Genomic DNA, 19,713 nt, shown 5'->3' on the forward strand with positions numbered 1-19,713 from the left:
TTCTTAGAGCAATCGTATTGACTTTATTTTTATGTCATTAGATTCAGCATCAAAAAATACATTAAAAACATGTGGCATATGATGATATTCGACAAACAATTTTGTTCAGTATATTTTTTATCTTCACCTCCTCCCTCTTGTCCTCGAAAAATCACCCTTCCACCCAACTTTTTTTTATAGACTTTTTATGTACTTGATTCTTATCCCAAAAGCAAACTTTTTGCCAAGTTTCATGAGTGTAACAATTTTATTTTTTATTAAATGCCTATTTTACCTTTACTACTCACTCTTATAGGAAAGAAGAGGTTTTTTTTCAAGAAAGAAGATGAGCGAGATGAATATTTTAAAGCTTTTGGAAAAGCTCATTTTTGGTCAGTTTCATATATCATTTCTCTCCATATGAATAAGACATCTGTATAATTTATTATATGTGGTTAAACTTTATAAGGACCTGCAAAAAGCTGTGTCAAAAAGTTTTTCCATTCTAAGATAACGATTAAAAAATAAAGCCATAAAGGCAGTGCATATTAACCTTAACCTTTTATTTCTCCGCATTTACTTTTAGTGACTTGGTCGAGTAAAACTGTGAGCCCTCCAAATCTGGAGTCCATAGGTGACGCGGTGGTCGACTTTAATTTACTTCTTAGAGCATTCAACAGCTATAACTTTCCAGTGTAGTACAGTCTCCTTAAAACCAACTATGTAGGCTCTTTAAATGTTTGAAATGGAAATCCTGAGGGTATGCAAAGCTTCTTTTTTTAATCAAAACGTGTCCACTCGGCAGAATACCAAGTGGGATTTTTTTTGGGTCCCTATGGCGTATGCGTAACTTTTTTAACAATTTAAATTGGTAGGTGTAAATGCTAGATAGATTCAAAAAATTTAATTTTAGGGTCTTACTTCACAAATACATATTTTGTTTAGGTACTTTTTATACCCATAAATTGTCATTGTCTAAAACATATGAACGTATTTTTGCAAGAAATTGTTTTGACAGGTTTTCAATTTTTAAAAGTCTAAATTAAATTAAGAAATTATATTTTTGTGTAGCTATGCATTTTATTGTTTTATTATTTTTTCTCAATTAAATAATGATTTTTCAAATCATATAATAAAAATAAATTGGAAGTGAATGCAAACATTTTCCTTTTTTCTTTTTCTTAACCATAAATACAACAACTTTAATATAATATAACTTTTTCAACGTGAGCACTAAAACGGACTCAATAAAAAACTCTTCTTAACCACTTCTAACAGTTGCAACAATGAGCATTAAAATGCTAATACCAAATGCCATTTGGACATTCGCTCGCACACCCATTGGAGCCGAATTACAACCATCTGTAAAACAGGCACAAATTTCCTCAAAGAATCCTTCATTATCGGCAGTGATGCAGGTGTCGTTACGTCCACGCAAGTCCTCTGCGTGCCAGCCACAGCCGCGGACAATACGTTTTTCTTCGTTCACGAGAATATTAGTCACGGTCTTCCGGCAAAATACTCGCGTGGCATCTTCTCGTTCTTCGCACTCGGTTAGATATTGTTCGTCACGCACTCCACGAGGTACAGTTAGTCGCAAACTGTTACAATCTTCGTCTAGATGAGAATTGCACAGGTGACATCTGATGGCGTCAGCTAGAAATAAACAAAGAAAAAGGATATTTTAGAAGGATATTTATCGAGTAATTTAATGCAAAAGTTTAAATAAAGAAATAGGTCAAAGGAAAACCATCATCAGAAAATGAAATGTCCACGCAATTGCGTGGGTTAGTCAATAGAGAGATTGCTTCCAGATATTTTATTATCCAAACTATGCGCTGATTTACACGCAAGGCGGCATTTATTGCCGCCATTGCTGACCCTTGCTCGGTTTTTATTGTTTAGTTTATTTCTGTGTTTTGTGTTGGTATTGGAAAAATGGTGATTAAGTTGTTGGCATAAAGTTTTATCATTTTTGAAGAGGGTAGAAGTTATATGGTGTCAGGGTCAGCGACGGACGACGAACGACGACGACGACGGAAGAAGGATATTACGAAATCATGCTGATAAAGCGCAAGGTTTGAATAAAATTCCTAGAAGACTTCCTGGGAAAAGACAGTTTTATGGACAGACAGTATATATTTTACGGGAAGAAAATAGGTGTTTTAAGATATACAGTCAATTGCGTGATGGGTGGTTATAAAAATGTCGACTAAATGTCATTTGATTTTAAACAGAAAACAACTATAGTATTGCAGAAGTTTTCTATTTTATGGTTTTTAAAAGGAACTTCTATAACTAGCTGAAGAAGTAATAGGTTTTTCATTTAAATTAACTCAAAAAAAAAAAAACATTGATATGTGTTGTGGCCGAGACAAGAAATGTAGTTTTCTTATAGCGAGTTTCGTGCGCCATCTAATGGGACTTTCTTAGTATGATTATCATAAAACGAGCATAAAAGATAGCAAAATGGTTTCAAATGCATGCATTATTTACGAGTACTTTTTGGTTTAATAAATAAGGAAATTGTTTTACATTCGTGTAGTGCAGCTGATGAAAAAAATTTTGCTGGCGTTAGAAAAAACATATGATGAGTTAGAGTATATTTATTTTGTTGACCGATGAATTTCCTTCTCCTATTAGTACAGGTGAAATAGTAAATAAAATCAAGAAAAAAAAAAAAAAAAATGTTACACTCATGAAACTTGGCAAAAAGTTTGCTTTTGGGATAAGAACCAAGTATGTACAAAAAAAGTCTATAAAAAAAAGTTGGGTGGAAGGGTGTTTTTTCGCGGAGGTCAAAAATATACTGAAAAAAATTGTTTGTCGAATATCATCACATGACACATGTTTTCAAGGTATTTTTTGATGCTGAATCTAATGACATAAAAATTAAGTCCATAAGATTGCTCTAAGAAAAGTTATTGCCGATTAAAAACAAGGGTGCTTGTTTTTTTACTTCAACAAGTAAAATATAACCGAAGCCCATGTGAAAAACAAGCTACACTGATAAAATTCGGGATGAAGGTTTTAGATAAAGCAGGGACAAAGGATTCATAAAGTTCTTAAAATTATTTTTGGTGAAAGGGTGTTTTTTTGATGGGTTAAGTTGTGTGTGAGGAAGGTATCATAACAGCTGACTTAAATTTTATTAATTTTTAAAACTTGGTGCAAATGTTTGGTTGGTATAAGAACTAAGAATCTATAAAGTGTATAAAATTATCTTGAGTGAAAGGGTGTTTTTTTTTTTTAAATGATGAAATTCGGAATTAGTACCACAAAAACTAGGAAAAAATTGTTACACATATGAAAATTAGTAAAAATGTTTCATTTGTAACAGAAACCAAGAACCCGAACAGTCTATACAAATATTTTAGGTTAAAGGGTGTTTTTTTGGGAAATAGAGAAAATTCGGGATAAGTCCGATAAAATCAATGGTATAAATGGTACCCTTACGAAATTCATTAAATATGTTCTCTTTCCCATGGGAATTACGAATAATGTAAGTCTACACATTTTTTTTTATGTGAAAGGGTGTTTTTTTTAGAAGTAAAGAAAATATGGGTATATTTGAAAAAGTGAGTAATACTAGAGTAATATTAGTGGTACCCTATTGAAATTTAGCAATTATGTTAATTTTAAGATAAGAAACAAAAATCTAAAGTGTCTATAAAAATATCAGGGTTAAAAGGGTGTTTTTTTGACTGAAAACAAAAAAGATGGGTCACCCTAATGAAATTTGGCAAAAACATTGATTTTAGTATAGAAAGCAAGAATAAAGAGTTTTCATACAAACAATTTTGGTGAAAGGGTGGTTTTTTCGAAGAGACAGTAAAATCTGCAATTGGTCCCAAAAAGCCAATGATTCATTTTATTTATGGTTTTGATGACAAGTTAAACATTTATAGATAAGTTCTTACACGTTTTACGCGAATTATTTGCTTTTTGGGACCAATTGCAGATTTTACTGTCTTTTAGAAAACTCTTTATTTTTGCTTGTTGGCGTTAGAAAAAACATATATGATGAGTTAAAGTATATTTATTTTGTTGATCGATGAATCTCCTTCTCCTAAACATATATTTTTTCGAACAAATTAATTTGAAAATTGAAAAATGAACAAAATTGTATATATTTACTTCATGATGAGAAAAAATATTAAATCTTTTTATTAAAATGTACAAAAAGTTCTTCTAGGAACGGATCACTGAATTCCTGTCGACCGGACAGAATTAAAACTGCTTTATTTCAACCATTGGCACCGTTCGGTAGATACACGCTAAATGCTTTGGTATCGGTTATTGCTTATCGCAAATTTACTCGGAAAACAATGCCAAACAAATGTTTTTGTTTATTCTTAGTACTCGTTTGTTGTTTTGTACCTCCTTAACCTTAAGTTAAAGTAAAGAGCTATCATTTTAGAAGTTAAACTATTTTATTTCATTTTATTTAATGGTCGAATATTAAACCCTATTGGATTAAAGGTGACTTAAATGAAGAATTTATCTCAGTGGGTTTGAAGTGAAACTTATGGTGTCTTCATAGATGAGCAAGCCTGAATATTTATTCGATATTATCTGTAAGAAAAAAAAACAAGTGGTCTTAGGGGGCTTCCTTATGGAACTCCAAATGTTGCATTATAATTTATTTGGAGACATATGTAAATAAAATAAAAGATATATTGATGGTTTACTAAATAAAAGTGAATTCATAAGGTAGGTATTAGTGGAGTAACTAAAGCTCAAAAATTGGCAATATTAGGGAACCCGGCCGAACAGCTTAGATTTTGATGATCTTTTTTTTCAAACGTCGGTAATTAAAAATACTTTAAAGTCTATAGATTAAAAATTGCCGGTGTTGCCGTTTTGATTTTTTAAATTTAATTGAAGATTTTTGTCAACAAAAACAAATTTTTTTCAAAAATTTTTCTTAAATTTCATAAATTAATTGATGCCAAAAGATTGTCTAGGAAATTCAAGGAAAAATAATATATGGGAGTGAGGGACAATCTTCCATCGTTCAAGCGATAGATGAAATTTTCTTATTAATTGACTTCAAACACAAAAAAATATTTGAACACAACGGCAACACCCACAATATTCAAATATACATTTTTTAAAAGATAGAAGCTTAGTCATACATATATGTAAAATTAAAATTAAGTTAATTGAATGAACGGCTTTTGAAAGAATGGTAATTGAACTCAGATTTTTGAAAAAAAAATTATTGAAAAAAATTTTAACATGTCGTTTTTTTAAACTTGGTCGTAATATAAAATGCATTAATTTTCAAATTTTTTTGGCCGCATTTATTATGATTTCAAATTATAAAAGGAAATGTCAAATGAAATGAAAAAAATTAAAAAGTATGTTTTTCATTTTCCAAGAACTTTTTTTAATAAAAGTTTTGAAAAAAAATGTAACTTATTTTTTTTTAAAGTTCAACATCTAAACATAAAATTATTTTGTTTTCATTTAATAACCCTTACTGTTGAAAGTTAAATAGCAAAAATTTAAAGTTCCTATTTACCATAGTCTTTGAGAAATTTAATTATTTCAATGCAAAAATTCAGTTTTAATAAAAAAAACCATTGAAATAGAAGTAATTTTTCATTTTTTTTTTACAAAAGTGTGATATATTTTGCCTTTTTTGCTTCGAATTTCAACTGATAATATTTATGGCCAAACATTTTTTTTAAATAAATTCATATTTTATTAGAAAAAGTTTGGAAAAAAGTCATTTAAAATTTTTCTAATAACATTTTTTTTTTAATTCTGAGTTTGAGGACCATTTTTTCAAAAAGTCTTGATTAAATTTAGTGGATTTAAATTTAAGAGATAAGAATGGGCTTCTGGCTTTTTAAAAATGTATTTTAAAATATTGTAGGTGTTGCCGTTGTTTTCAAAATATTTTTTTTGTGTTTGAGGTCAGAATGTTAGAAAATTGCATTTATCGCTTAAACGATGGAAGATTGTCCCTAACTGCCTTTTATATATTTTCCTTAAATTACCTAGAGAATCTTTTGCTATCATTTGTTTTATGAAAGGAGAATGGGCAAGTTTGTATGAAACGTGGACGTTACGCGGCCAGGAATGAATTTGTTATTTTTTGATGTAATTAAGGTTTACATATATTGTGCAGAAGTTTTATCCCTGCGACGCATTTCAATAACGGATAAAATGCATTTTTGCATTTAACACTTTATATATGTCTCAATGTTAAAACTCAATTGTGTATTTTAAGTGCAAAATATTATTTTCTGTCATTTTCCCTGAGTCTGAAGACCTTTATCTTGAATATCCAACCACTAGAACCCAAACTATAAGCATTTTAAAACAACAAATTCAAGCCTATTTTTAGAGTTTTGTTGTTCAATTTTTTGTTACTTTGAATTGTTTGAAAACTTTCGAACCTGAAATGGTTGTCTTAAAAATCTTATGTTATGAGTTCTATTGGTCGGATTTTCAAGATTAATGTCTTCATGCTCAGGGAAAATGACAGAGCATCATATTTTATATTCCATATAAAAATATAAATCAGTTTTTCCTTCATACATTGAACAATGCATTAACAATACTAATACTGCATTATCTTGCATTCTTAACGCAATACAGCGAAACGTCCATAGTAAAAGTTTTTCCTGGACTATAATTCTTTCATTTGATACCAATTTTATTGATGGCCGCTCAACGTCCAAAATGCCCATTCTCCTTTAAGCAAAAAAATGGTTTTGTTAAAAAAAAATTAATTTTAATTTAAAAAAAAACAATACGGCAACACCGGCAATTTTTAATCTATAGACTTTAAAGTATTTTTAATTACCTACGTTTGAAAAAAAAAATCGTCAAAATCAGAGCTGTTCGGCCGGGTTCCCAAATAATTTGCTTTAGTTACTCTACTATATTAAGAGATGAAAAAACGAATATATTTTTTAATACAATTTCTTCAGTGCTGGTGAATTAATAAGCTTTAAGATGAGTATTATAAGTTAAAATTTAAGAAGTTGGTGATGGTTCCTAGAAGTCAATTAAAAATAAAATTAATGTATTCTGAAATTTCATTGTAAAATCGTAACACTCGGGGGCGCAATCTTTTTAAAGTGTGAACAATTTTTTTTAGCGATCTTAATATCGATTTTGGTGGTGAAATCGAATATTTAATTGAAACTTTTAGTAATAGGCACGTTTGGATTTATCAATCTTGCAGACGAAGAAGATTGAAGGTTATTAGATAACTTATAAATGCATCCAACTGCACTATGGAAACTTATGGGCTGAGTTGGAGGGACCCAGCAACACAAATCGTTTCGAGAAAACTATTTTCACACAAATTAGGTGCAAGTTTAGAGTGTTATAAATACTCATCAATAGTTACCTATCGGAATGCATTTGTAAAAGAACATTGAAACACTACAGAGTCAATGTGATTTTAAGATCTCTTTTTGTACGTATATTCCATTGTTTCAAATTGCTGTAAAGAATTTATCCCAACTTATTTTATTGAAAAAAAAAAAAAAAAAATAGGTACTTCAAGTAATTCCCATAGTAGATTTTTTTTGTTGGAGTCAGCTTAAAAACTTCTCTCAGTCTAGTTTGATTGGTTTAAAATATTAAAGATTGGAAGTCATTTAAAAATGTTTAATAGGTGTAGAGTTTGCCCATATCCAGATTCTCAAACACGACCTTATTCAATTATAGCTTAATAATAGTAGTTAAAAAATATTTTATTTGTCATAAGTCACATAGAAATATTTTTATATTTCTACTCTTGATTATTATTAGCACAGTATAATTTGTCCAGATACTACAATAGGTATAGCGCCCCTGGACAGTCAGCAACCATTCTACGCTTTCGTGAAAAGAGTTCTACATAAAACGAACATTTTAAGGCTCCGCGAAATTAGGCCCAAGGAAATAAGGCCCCAAAAGAAAAAATGAAAAAAGGCCACAAATTGGGGTATTTTTTCATAATGAAAATATGCCCCAATGAAACAAGGCCCCATCGAAATGAAAAAATGCCCCAAAAATAAATGAAATAAAGCCCCAACTTGTTTTGAACTTTTTTAGAAAAATGAAATAAGACCCCAATTTTTCTTTTTCATAATTAATTTATTTTTAGAAATGAAATATCACCCCAAACCAATAGAACCATATTTATGGACGGAACTTTTAAAATTGTTCCTCAAGGATGTTTTAAACTGTTGTGGTGTTTTTTTTTTCGGTTATTCTGTTACTTATTAATGCTTTTTTTCAATGATCCCTGATGGTTTTCTACACGATCTTTACATTGAAAGGCATTTGTTTGAAGTGCAGCACGATATTTACATTGAAAAGCATTAGAAAGTAACATAATAGCTGAAAAAATCGCGCGATTTTTCAGCTATTCTGTTACTTTCTAATGCTTTCCAATGTGCAAGAAATCGCGCGATTTCTTGAAGCTATTCTGTTACTCCCTGATGGTTAACTACACGGTCTTAACATGGAAAGGCACTAGTTTGCAGCACGATCTTAACATTATTAAAAAACAGAATAGCTGAAAAAATCGCGCGATTTTTTCAGCTATTCTGTTATTTAATAATGCTTTTCAATTTAAAGATCGTGCTGCAAACGAATGCTTTCAATTTCTTGCAGCTTTTCTGTTACTCCCTGTTGGTTTGCAGCAATATCTTTAGATTGAAAAGCATTAGCAAGTAACAGAATAGCTTAAAAATCGCGTGATTTTTTCAGCTATTCTGTTAATTACTAATGCTTTTCAATGTAAAGCTATAGCTGCAAACCAACAGAGAGTCCACAATATGCGGTTTTTTGCCAATTCTTGGTCCTTGATAAGCGGAATTTTACAACAGTTTTTTTGAAAGATAATTTAGTAGGTATAGGTAGCATTTTTATGTAAATTATGAAAAATGAAATAAAGCCCTAAATTGTTTTTAAAATAAAATGAAAGTAAGTTGGGGTCTAATTTCATGGGGGCCTTATTTCGTAATGAAATTATGCCCCAAGAATTTTTGTTTGAATTTGCGAAACTTCTTTTCGTAAGTTCATTTGCTTCTTTTAAAATTTGAAATGGGAACATTTCAACACAATTTTTCACACAAAAAAGTTTTAATGATTTGACTTTGGTTTGAATTGCAGAGTATTATTTTTTTTTAGTCTTTTGGATTGCCCAAACTGAATCTAAATTAATTTAAAGCTTTTTCTAATTAGAATGAAGTCAAATTTTAAGGTAGGTAAGGAATATCTCATCAAACCCTTTTAGTCCATTGAAATGTTACATTAACCTTGCATTTTGGGTAGGACAAGACATTTTTTTTGTGGGACTTACCGTTCGCAAGATATCGATTAAAAACAGTTTACTCCCCTTTTTTCAAGATGGCGGCCAAATGGGGGGGCTTTCAACCCCGAAAACTAGATTGTATACTCACATTAACCTCCCCTACACATCAAAATAAAAAAATCTTGTCCTACCCAAAATGCAAGGTTCGGTCAAATTTTTGTAACATTTCAATGTTAGTAATTGCTTACGATTTTAATTGCATTATAAGTACCTAATAGCTTAAACACACAAAGTAAAACAGTGGTCATGTAAGCATTATAATTTATTACTCCCATCATTTTCCCACCTACAAATATATGAGATCAATGAGATAAGCTATTATTATTTTTTAAATCACAAAATTAATTATTCTCACATCAAAAACTTGTAATAATGAAGGAGGAGAAATACCTTTCAATTAGCTTTTAAATAATTTCTATTAAGTACAATGGTTTATTAAGTAATTAATTTCAAATAGCTGAGGAAACTCGAAGATTTATCAATTACACCTTTTATTAATGGCTAATATTAGAAATTGTTTTTTTTTTTTTTTGTATTCTTTAGGTATCATTGCATTGTAGAATACCTACATGGCACAGGGTGTGTGCTTTTTTGAAATAAAAAAATTCAAATTCAAAATAAAAAGTTAAAAATGGGCATTAAGCTCACTTTACAATAAAAAGTTTGAGTGTTCTATTCGTTAAGGTTATAAATAATTTAAATTTGTTCAATTGTGTAAGTATGACTTCATGACAACATAATTAAAAATCACTGAACACTTTTAATTCATATAACGCTTCATTAACTTTTCATTTTTAAGTCTCACACCTCAATAAGGTGTCATTTTACACACGCAACAAAATGTATCAATTGCAAATAACAATGATGAGTGGGTACTCGTGATCAATTTCATCTAGGTAAACATAAATTTTCTCGTTTAAATCAATCAATTGGTTAGGTACACACTTTTATTATAAGTAAGAATGTACTTTTAAATTTGTTTTAATGAATGCTATAGGAGTGTTACATTTCTATAACTATTTTGCGCGTCTAAATTATTATTTGAATTATACAATTTTTTAATAAAGAAGACTAATTTAAATCTTTTGTGTGTTTCTATTTTTTTTTAGGGGCAACAATATCAATCATTTAAATTAATTAATTTTTTTTTTGCATTTGCAAAATTAATAGACTATAAGTAGTCAACTTATCAATGAGGAATATTAAAATGCAATGCAATAAATCCACACAGAAAAAAAAATTAAATCAAAATGCATCAACAAAATTAATTATTCAAATCTATTGAATTGAATAAATTATCTGAAAATGGATGTAGTCATGCAATAGCTTTGCAAAAAGTAAACACAATTTTCAAATGTGTTGAGTTGTAAAACTGGAGACTAGGTAAACAAATTTTATAAATAAACAAATAAATGATGATCCAGTCAGTTTTTTTTTCCAATGTTATGTATACCATTTATATACACATTTTTTTTTTTGTAAGAAATTCAAGACACCTTTACCTACATTTAAAATTAGTACCTTTAAAGTAATGTTTAATTTTAAAATTTGATAAATTATAATAACACTGGAGCAAAATTTTGAACGATTTAGTAAAATGCTAGGGTCATATTAGTAAGTTACTAAGTCAAAAAGCAGACTGATTTTTAACTTGTTAAATTACTAAAATTGCTTTAGCATTTTACTTAATCGTTTAAAATGTTGCCACATTAAGTTTAACGCAACCAAATCCTAGAATCTTACAGATTTTTGGAAGTGAAAACTTCTTTAGTATCGTAGTGATTTGAAACAAGATGAAACGAAAAAGCGACACGAAAAATCAAGTGATCATAACTTTTTTGTTTTAATAAATAGATGAATGAAATTTATACAGTAGATAGGTAATTAAATAAATTATGATTGTGCAAAATTTCAATTAATTTCATATTCAAAATTCTGAGATAACGGTAAAAAAAAAAGATGTTATTTTTCTAAACACGTTATATCTTTTGGTCTAGAGCGCATAACAAATTTATTTAACTTTAATAGTCATGCTGATAATATTACCTTTCATTTGATATATCACACATAATGGTACGTGCTCTACAAGTTATATTAATCTTTAATTGAAAAACTTGAAAAATACCTCAAAACACCTGTGAAGATTTGTTGCCGATGACGAGCCAGCAGTAGAGGAAGTACCGTAATCTCAGTTTGAAATTTCGACATGGTTGTCTTTAAAAAATTCTTACATTTTTTGTAGGCATGGTAGAAATATGATTGAAGCGTCATATAAAAGGTGAAATAATAATCATATAAAATTTATTACAGGTTGTCTTTTAAAAAATGGATTTAATGGCGTTAGAAGAGAAAAGAGATTGATTGTTTTGCTTTTTTTATGAAAACTAATTGGGTTAAAAAAATTCCTCTTTTGTAAATGTTGTAATAGACATGGTCGATATAAATATTTTGAGCTGAAACAATAAGCTTTCAGATAGTATAAAATTTATTGTAGGTTGTCATATAAAAAAAGTGATGGAATAAAAAAAAGTTATATTTTTTCGATTTTTTTTTTATTGCAAGAAAAATGATTTTTAAGGTTTCACCACCTGTGAATTGCACACATGATTTTTTTTTAATAATAATACAAATACCTTATAAAAACTCTTCCTTAAACTGTTTGGTTTTAAATAGTTTCCCTAGAAATATGTATAGACGCTTCACGATCTTTCAGAATTATTTGCAATTTAATTTGATATTCTTTTATTTTGCTTAGAAACGCATTTTATCAACGCCGAACAATGTTTACAAAGTATTTAATACTATTTGCCAAAGCAACAAGTAAACAATTTTTTGTTGTTGTTTAATATTAAACTCAATAGGAATGGGAATCATATTCAATTTAAAAGTTTGTTTATCTTTGTAGACTTATTTTCTTGCAGTTCGTGAAGGGGAGAAGAAGAAATAATATTCTACTACCTATCCTCTTCACTTTACTATGGACTTACATTGTTCATTTTATATTTAAAAAATACATCAAAATACTACAAAAAAAAATAAGTTAAAATATGAACAAGCTTGAAAGATCTTGTGACGCTTTGTAAAATCGCAAGTCGTGGATTCTCGTTGTTGAAACTCAGTTTACTGAAGCTGTCTCTATTTTGTTGTCATATTGTCAGTATAGACATTTAAGATTACCTATTTCATTAAATTTATCGATTATAGGTAATAGCTGCTAATACATCTCATGAAGAAATGCTTCAAATAAAAAAAAATTAATACTTAGCAACTAGGTGTTAATTTTAAATAAATTTTCTCTTCCACAAAAGGTTCTTATGTAATAAATGTTTACCACATTTTAAGGAAACTATTTTAATTTAATTATACTAACTAAGTATGATTTGAATAAATTTTTAACATCAATTAACATCAAATCAGAAATAGAATAGGCATTTAAAAAAAAATTCAATGTGCAACTTCAATGTCAAACTCTCTCTCTGTTTAGGCATGCAAGTTGGATTTATTACAATCGACAGCAGAAATTGAATACCATATGCCTGCTGACGGTAAAATGAATCGACATTTAAATCAACATTATTGCGTGTTGTACAATATGTATTTTATAGGAACAAAAATTGTATTTCCATATTTATAGTTTATGTTCATGTTCATTCTTTATTTTTTTTTTAAAGTTCAAGGTGAAGTTCAAGTTACAACTTCATGCAGACAGGTTAAATGAGTAATTTAAATGTCCTTTTTTTTTCTTTTTGATAGACATTTACATTATCTAGATACTTGAAAAACAAGAGAAAAAGAAATCAATATTAACCCATTGAGTATTACGTACATAACGTAATATATTTTAAAATACCGTTTTTTTATACATACTAAAAGAGGAAGATTTTGATACTTTATTGAATAAATGTACAACTTTATGCAAAAATTAAATGAATTGGGATTGTTTCAAAAAAATAAAAATCTACCTCAGCCTTCAGAAACCAGAAACAGAAGTACGTGCGTTTAGTGCAATCAGGGAAAAAAGATAGTTATTTTATTTTTTTAACAATTTGCATAGTCATTTTATAGAATTCAATGCAATTTGGCGAATAACTATTTTTTGACAGAAAGTAGTTACAAAATAGTTAAAAATGACTGTTGTAAAAGTCACATCTCAAAACAAAATAGTTAAAAATTACTATTAAATAGTTAAAATTCACTATGCCGCCGTAGTAATTAGGTAACTATTAAAATAGTCATTTTTAACTATTATGTTTATAGTTAGAAATAACTATTTAAACACTTATTTTGGCTGCTCAGCATATTTCGTTTGCATTTCGGAGCACTCTGTATAAAAAAACGATTCCAAATAAAAAAAAAACTATTTAAAATTTAGTTTTTCATTTATATAATTTCCCCTCCCAGATAAGCGGGAGGGGAAAAAATATAATCCAATAGTCCCTTCCTCCATCTGACTATTTAAATAACTATTTAAATAGTTAAAATTGACTATATTTAATAGTTAATTTGGATAATACTTCAATTGACTATTAAGATAGTCACAAATAACAATTTTTAACTATTTAAAAAAGTTATCCCGATTTTAACAATGAAAATAGTTAAAAAATAGTTAAAAATGATTATTTTTTTTCTCTGTAGACTTATATTTTTTCTGGTTTTTTTCCCGAAATTTCAAGTTTAAAAAAGATACCATCCATTCCATTCATTAAAAACCTTTTTTTAGAATTTTCTTCTATAACGAACGGCATCAAATTTTTACATAGTGTTTTTTTTTTCGAGTTTTTAACTCAAAATATTTGTTTTTGTTTTCCCTTTCTGTTAATTTCAAAACTATTGCTTATGACATAACTTCATAACCAGGGATAGGATCTTGTGGACCTAAAAATTTAAAAAAAGGCAAAATAAAACTCCCAAAAAGGCATAAAAAGGCATTTATTGAGAGAAAGCATGAAATATAAAAATTAATTGCAGTAATTTTGAACAATCAAGAGTTTTTTTTTTAATTTTCAGTTAACAAGCGCCTGCGATTGTCCCTTAAGAGTGCTTTAAAGGAGCTAAAAGATCTCTCTACATCTGTTGAGACGTATGGACCCCAATTAAAGCACTCGACATAACCCACTTCAACATTTGCCGGGAGCTCTTGATTTGTGTTCCCATGTATTACGCAATTTATTTGTTCAACTCTCTCGAGTCCCTTATTTACCAAAAAATTGATCTGTACTTCTCAAAAACATCTTTTGCGACTGCCCCTTTCGCAGCTTCCAAATCTCTCTTGAATATGTCCAGAATCTGGAGAACTTCTTTAATGGAGTATTGTAAATTGAGTAAGTTAGCTTTAGAACCCTGATACGTGTCGGTTGTCGGCCGCGCAATAGAACGTAGAAGACAATAAATGGTAGCAATAGCAGACAAACAAGTTGCATATAGGTAGATCTTTTCACTTAAATTTTGTTTGTGTGGGGTAACTATTGAGTAAGTAATGTACTGAGTAAGTTAGACCCGTTTTCTGAATCGAAACTTAAGCATTTTAGTTCTACACAAACCCTTATGTGACAGTTTACGCAGAGGAAAAAGTAGGGAATAAGAGTTTATGTTCAACATAAATTATTTAAGTTTCGATTCAGCAAATGGCCTTAAGCTTTTTGTTTGTATATTTGAGTGTTTTGTGTGTAAGCATTACTTTAAAGACGCTAAAAAGATAAAAAACAAAGGAAAAGGCAAAAAAAGGCAATAACAAGAGAAAAGGCAAAAAAAGGCAATAACGAAAGAAAAGGCAAAAAAAAGGCAAAATAAAATACATATATTTGGAACGAGGGGGATGTGAAACGTGTTTGTTTTTAATCTATAATGTCGTACGATTGAGCAAGAAAAAAAGGCAAATTCCACAACATCCTATCCCTGTTCATAACATTCACCAGTAAACATGAAGGGCTTAAAATTATGGTAGAACCATTTCAAAAAATATTTTCTTCTTTTGTTTGTCGAATTCTGCTCAACTTTATTTACATAGGTCTGAATTACCTATGCTACTTTAAATTGGTTATTTGTTTCTTAGATAAAGGTTTAAATTAAAAGCCATCCACGAACCATGATAGCATTTAGAAGCAAAGTATTTACTTCAACCCCTTATATCTCCGAATTTACTTACTTATAAAATATAAAGGCGCTCCCAAACTAACGTGTTTCTCTCTTTTGGTTTTAGATGAAAATAGGAACCACTTACACTGACCTGAAACTAAAAAGTAATTTGGTTCTGTTTAGGCTGATTTAATTCTACGAGTCAAACCTGCCTGTAAAAAAAGGCGGAACATAATGATTATTGTTCTTCTCTTTTTACTCAATAAACCTTGCGGTGATTCGTAAATTTCTTTTCAGTAAATGAAATATTCCAGTAACCGTATATTGCAGGCCTTTTGCACCAAATCAAATAATTTTCGACGGATTTGTTTATAGTCTTAGTCATGTCATGACTTAAAGAACATATTTAGTTTTCAGATCTATGTGTCGAAAAGAAAAAAAAAATTGCTTATGTTTAATTTTAACTCCCATTTAAACGCTTCTTGTTTTAGACTTTCACGTGAATCGAATAGCAGAATCGGGCCGTATATTATAGTTTTTAAAATATTGCTCTTCAAATATCACCAATTTTACTAAAATAAAATTATGTATCCTTTTTGTTTACAATAATCACAACAAAAATATTACCGTTAAAAAAAGAGCCAAGTTCTCCTATGTTGAAATTATGCTGGCACAAAAAGTACCTACTAAGATGTAAAAGTGTACCAAGTTCTATCAAATTTTGATTGTTCTCTTGACAATTTTTCTTTTAATTACCGATTTTTAAAGTTTTTTCAAAAATTGCCAAGGAAACAATCAAAGTTTTATTGATACGAATTTAAACCCAAACTTTAGAACTTGGTACACTTTTACATCTCAGTACTTTTTGTGCCAGCATAATTTCAACATAGGAGAACTTGGCTCTTTTTTTAACAGTAATTTTTTTGTTGTGATTTCACTTCTTTTTGCAAGGTATGGCTGTAGAATTGAAAATCTCTATATTTGATGAAAATTCAGTGAAAATGGGCTAAAATTCTTAAACTTTAAATTTTGTCCTTTGTATAAACTGACAGCTCTACCATTCAACCAAATTTCAAGATTCTACGATAATCAGAAATACTCTATAATATTTGATGAAAATTCAGCGGAAATGGGCGGATGCCAAGCGCCCTCAATTGAAAATCTCAAATTTTCGATTTTTCCCTTTGTATACACCTATCACCGTGTAAAATTTCAAGCTTCTACGTTAACGGGGAGTTCTCCATAATTTTGATGATCTGTCAGTGAGTGAGTGAGTCAGTCAGTTACGGTTTTTGCGATTTTTGAAGCCCTATATCTCAGAAACTACTCATCGTAAGAGGCTGAAATTTTGTGAGGAGTTTGGTTTTTGGCCAGCGAGTTTTGTAGCGAGTTTGAAATTTCTAGCATCTTTGGTGTGGAAGTTAGAGGGGGTTTGAAAATGGCCTGAGTTGTTTCCTGTAAATAAGGGTGTAGTGCCAAAGTTGCTAGAGAACTTGGCTGGGCACTACCGTGCCCCTTGATCAATAAGTCCAATCAGTGGGAAGTTTTGCTCTGTTTTTTCTTAATACCTAAATGATTTTCTAGTTCCATTTTTGTGTTTGAGTAACTTTGTAACAGGAAACTTACATTGATTTATATTTTTTGTTAATAAGCGAAATAAAAGAACAAGATATGAGACGTTCAGAGTAATAAAATGGATCAAGTGCTCTTCCCTACAAGTTGGATGTTTTAAGGTCTTAACAATAACGTGTTTCGTTTTATCTTAAACAAAGAAAGAAATACATTCTGAAGACATAGAGCTATTAAGCCTGAACTTCATAGAAAAACAAAGTGAAAAAAGTAGAAAAAAGTTCCTAATAATTTTAAATGTGACATCAATAAATTTTGTTTTTTTTTTTTGTACTTTTGTTTACTTTTTATACTTTTTTTGACTTTGTGTTTCGATGTACAGTTCTAGCTTTAATCTGTCAAACCTTTTTTTCAAAAGTTCTTTTAGTTCCTGAGAAAGAGTTTCTCAAAGTTCTGTACAATGTATACATTTTAAATGGACTTGACCCATTTATTATTCTGAATGCCTCATTTGTTACTTCTATCCTCCAATAAAAGCCTGCTACGCAGATAGCGCTTAATTTTAGCTCCTAAACTTCCCAAAAATAAAACCTTTTTTAATTTGTATTCAATGTTTTCAATTTCAGAAAAGAACTCTTTTGAATTTTTTTTTAAATCGTCTTTTTTATCAGGACATAAATTTATGTTTTGGAGAAAGTTTTACCTTAAAAATTTGAGGTATAATTGGCTTTTTTTCGTTTTATAATCCAACAGAAGTTTTCTCGGCCAATTAAAAACTCATTTCCCTTTTTTTGTCCAAACCAAATCAAATGCTATTAGGTACAACTATCATCGAGTTTTATAGTTCTTGTTGCAGCTCAATCATGATATGAATATATAAAATAAAATAAAAACTCGTTCTGCATCAAATAACTTTCTCTAATTCTATTCTACCTTTTCTTATTATGATCTACGGATTTAGTATGTTTTATTCATACCGCGAACAATGCATGTTTTCCCGCATTAAATTTGTTATGTTCTATCTTATCTCAAATGTCTCTCGTTGTAACGTTGGTTTTGTAATCTTTGAGATGGAAAGTTATTTGAGATAAGATTATTATTAAAACAATGTTCAAGGTAATTTTCTACCACAAAAATATCGCACCTAACAATCCTTACTCTTGAAAATGACAACCACAATTCTATGAGTGAAATTAATACCTTGTCACACTGTGGCTTGACAATGGCAACATTGTCAAAGCCTTTTACATATAAAAATAACACTTGATTTTGATGTCTGAAACTTCTAACAAAATATGATTTATTATTTACATACCTGATAGCACAAAACATCCGATGAGGGCGATTATCACTGCAATTGATGAATTTTGTACAGAAACCATTTTCACTTTTTTTTTTGGTTTTTTTCTTTTTTTAAATTTAAGAAATTATCTTAATTTTTGTTTAATATTTACAGGTTTTTTTTTCTAAAAAAAATTGGTTCACAAAAATTTCAATTTCCTTTTTTTTGTATGTAAAATTGATTGCAAGTAAAAAAAAAAACACAACACGTGGATTTAATTAAAATATTAAAAACAAAAAATATAAATAAAACGACTATTTTTTATTCTTAATGTAAATTCATTAATCAATTTTTTTTTATGGACACAAATTAATTACAACGATCGTTCGTTAGATCGGTTGAGCTTATTCTGAGACATCAGAATAAAATTAATTCTCTGGACAGCACCAGCTGGAAAACTTGTTGTTGTTGGGATTTAAAATTATAAAAAAAAAGAAAGAAAGAAAGAAAGAAAAACGAAGCTGGTTTAGAAAAGATGTTACTTTTAGCTACCAATCCTCAGCTGCCACTATTTGTTCTGGGTTTGTGGAAAAGCTGCTGAGGTTCAGTTGCAACCAGAAACATAGCATGGATCATTATTTCGATCTATAGCAGAGAGAAACGTTATGATATTGTGGAACATTGAGTTTATATTGTTGTTTAAAAAATGCTTAGCCTAGACCTATAGGCACTGAAAAATTGCATGATAGTAAGCTGATATAAACACAATGATCAATATGAGAGGTGTAAGCGGAATGAGCTGGGAAATAGTCGAAACAAAATATACGATCGCAATGCAGGAAACATAACGTTCAAATGTTTACTCGAGTGGTAATTATTGTGAAAGAAGAAGAAGCAGTTGGGGAGGGGGGATTAGCTTTTAGATTTTATCACCACAACAACCAAGTTTCGAGTAGCAATATTTACTTAGCCATACCTCTCTGTACATTAATATTATTTATTTGTTTGTTCATCTAATTCATAAAAAGGTATAATAACTGGTAAGTAATGGGTTATTACAGGTTTTGTTTGTTTTCATAATTTGAAACTTTAAAGAGCCTTGTCAACTAATGGGGCCATTTTTAATAAGCGATAAGAATGATTATTGTATATAATAAAACTATATACCTAAATCATAATAGATTTTTTTTCTTACGCTCTTGGGGTGGTGATTTATAGAATCCAATTAAATTATGATTGTAAATGAATTTCATATCTTCTTTATTCTTCACTAATTAATTAAATTACTGCAGGTAATTAATTAGGTGGTATAAAATTTTAAAGTGTTTTAACAGCTTTCTAAATTAATATACATACCTTTTCACAATATTTGTCAAAAATAAAAATAACGTTTAAATTTAATTTCAGGACATCTTTAGACCTTAGTTTGTTCATGTTCACACTCGATTATCCTTTAATCATGGATATTCCTTTGAAT

The 19,713-nt window shown here is 29.3% G+C and overlaps 1 protein-coding gene across 1 annotated transcript; it reads right to left on the reverse strand.

Moving 5' to 3' along the window:
* Positions 1-1,021: 1,021 nt before the first annotated feature.
* LOC129905620 (uncharacterized) lies at positions 1,022-18,463 on the reverse strand. The gene is made up of 2 exons (XM_055981148.1): positions 18,270-18,463; positions 1,022-1,635 (listed from the first exon to the last, which is right to left on the reverse strand). The coding sequence occupies exons 1-2, from the start codon at positions 18,334-18,336 to the stop codon at positions 1,241-1,243; spliced, it is 462 nt and encodes a 153-aa protein (XP_055837123.1). The 5' UTR covers positions 18,337-18,463; the 3' UTR covers positions 1,022-1,240.
* Between the last annotated feature and the right edge of the window lie 1,250 nt (positions 18,464-19,713).

The sequence above is a fragment of the Episyrphus balteatus genome, chromosome 1 (genome assembly GCF_945859705.1).
Source record: "Episyrphus balteatus chromosome 1, idEpiBalt1.1, whole genome shotgun sequence".
NCBI classification, from domain to species: domain Eukaryota; kingdom Metazoa; phylum Arthropoda; class Insecta; order Diptera; family Syrphidae; genus Episyrphus; species Episyrphus balteatus.

Excerpts from the sequence above, each read along its gene's own strand:
- LOC129905620 (XM_055981148.1), bottom strand. The coding sequence starts at position 18,336 with ATGGTTTCTGTACAAAATTCATCAATTGCAGTGATAATCGCCCTCATC. Across the intron at positions 1,636-18,269 it reads CGGATGTTTTGTGCTATCAG|CTGACGCCATCAGATGTCAC; the intron begins GTATGTAAATAA and ends GTTTATTTCTAG.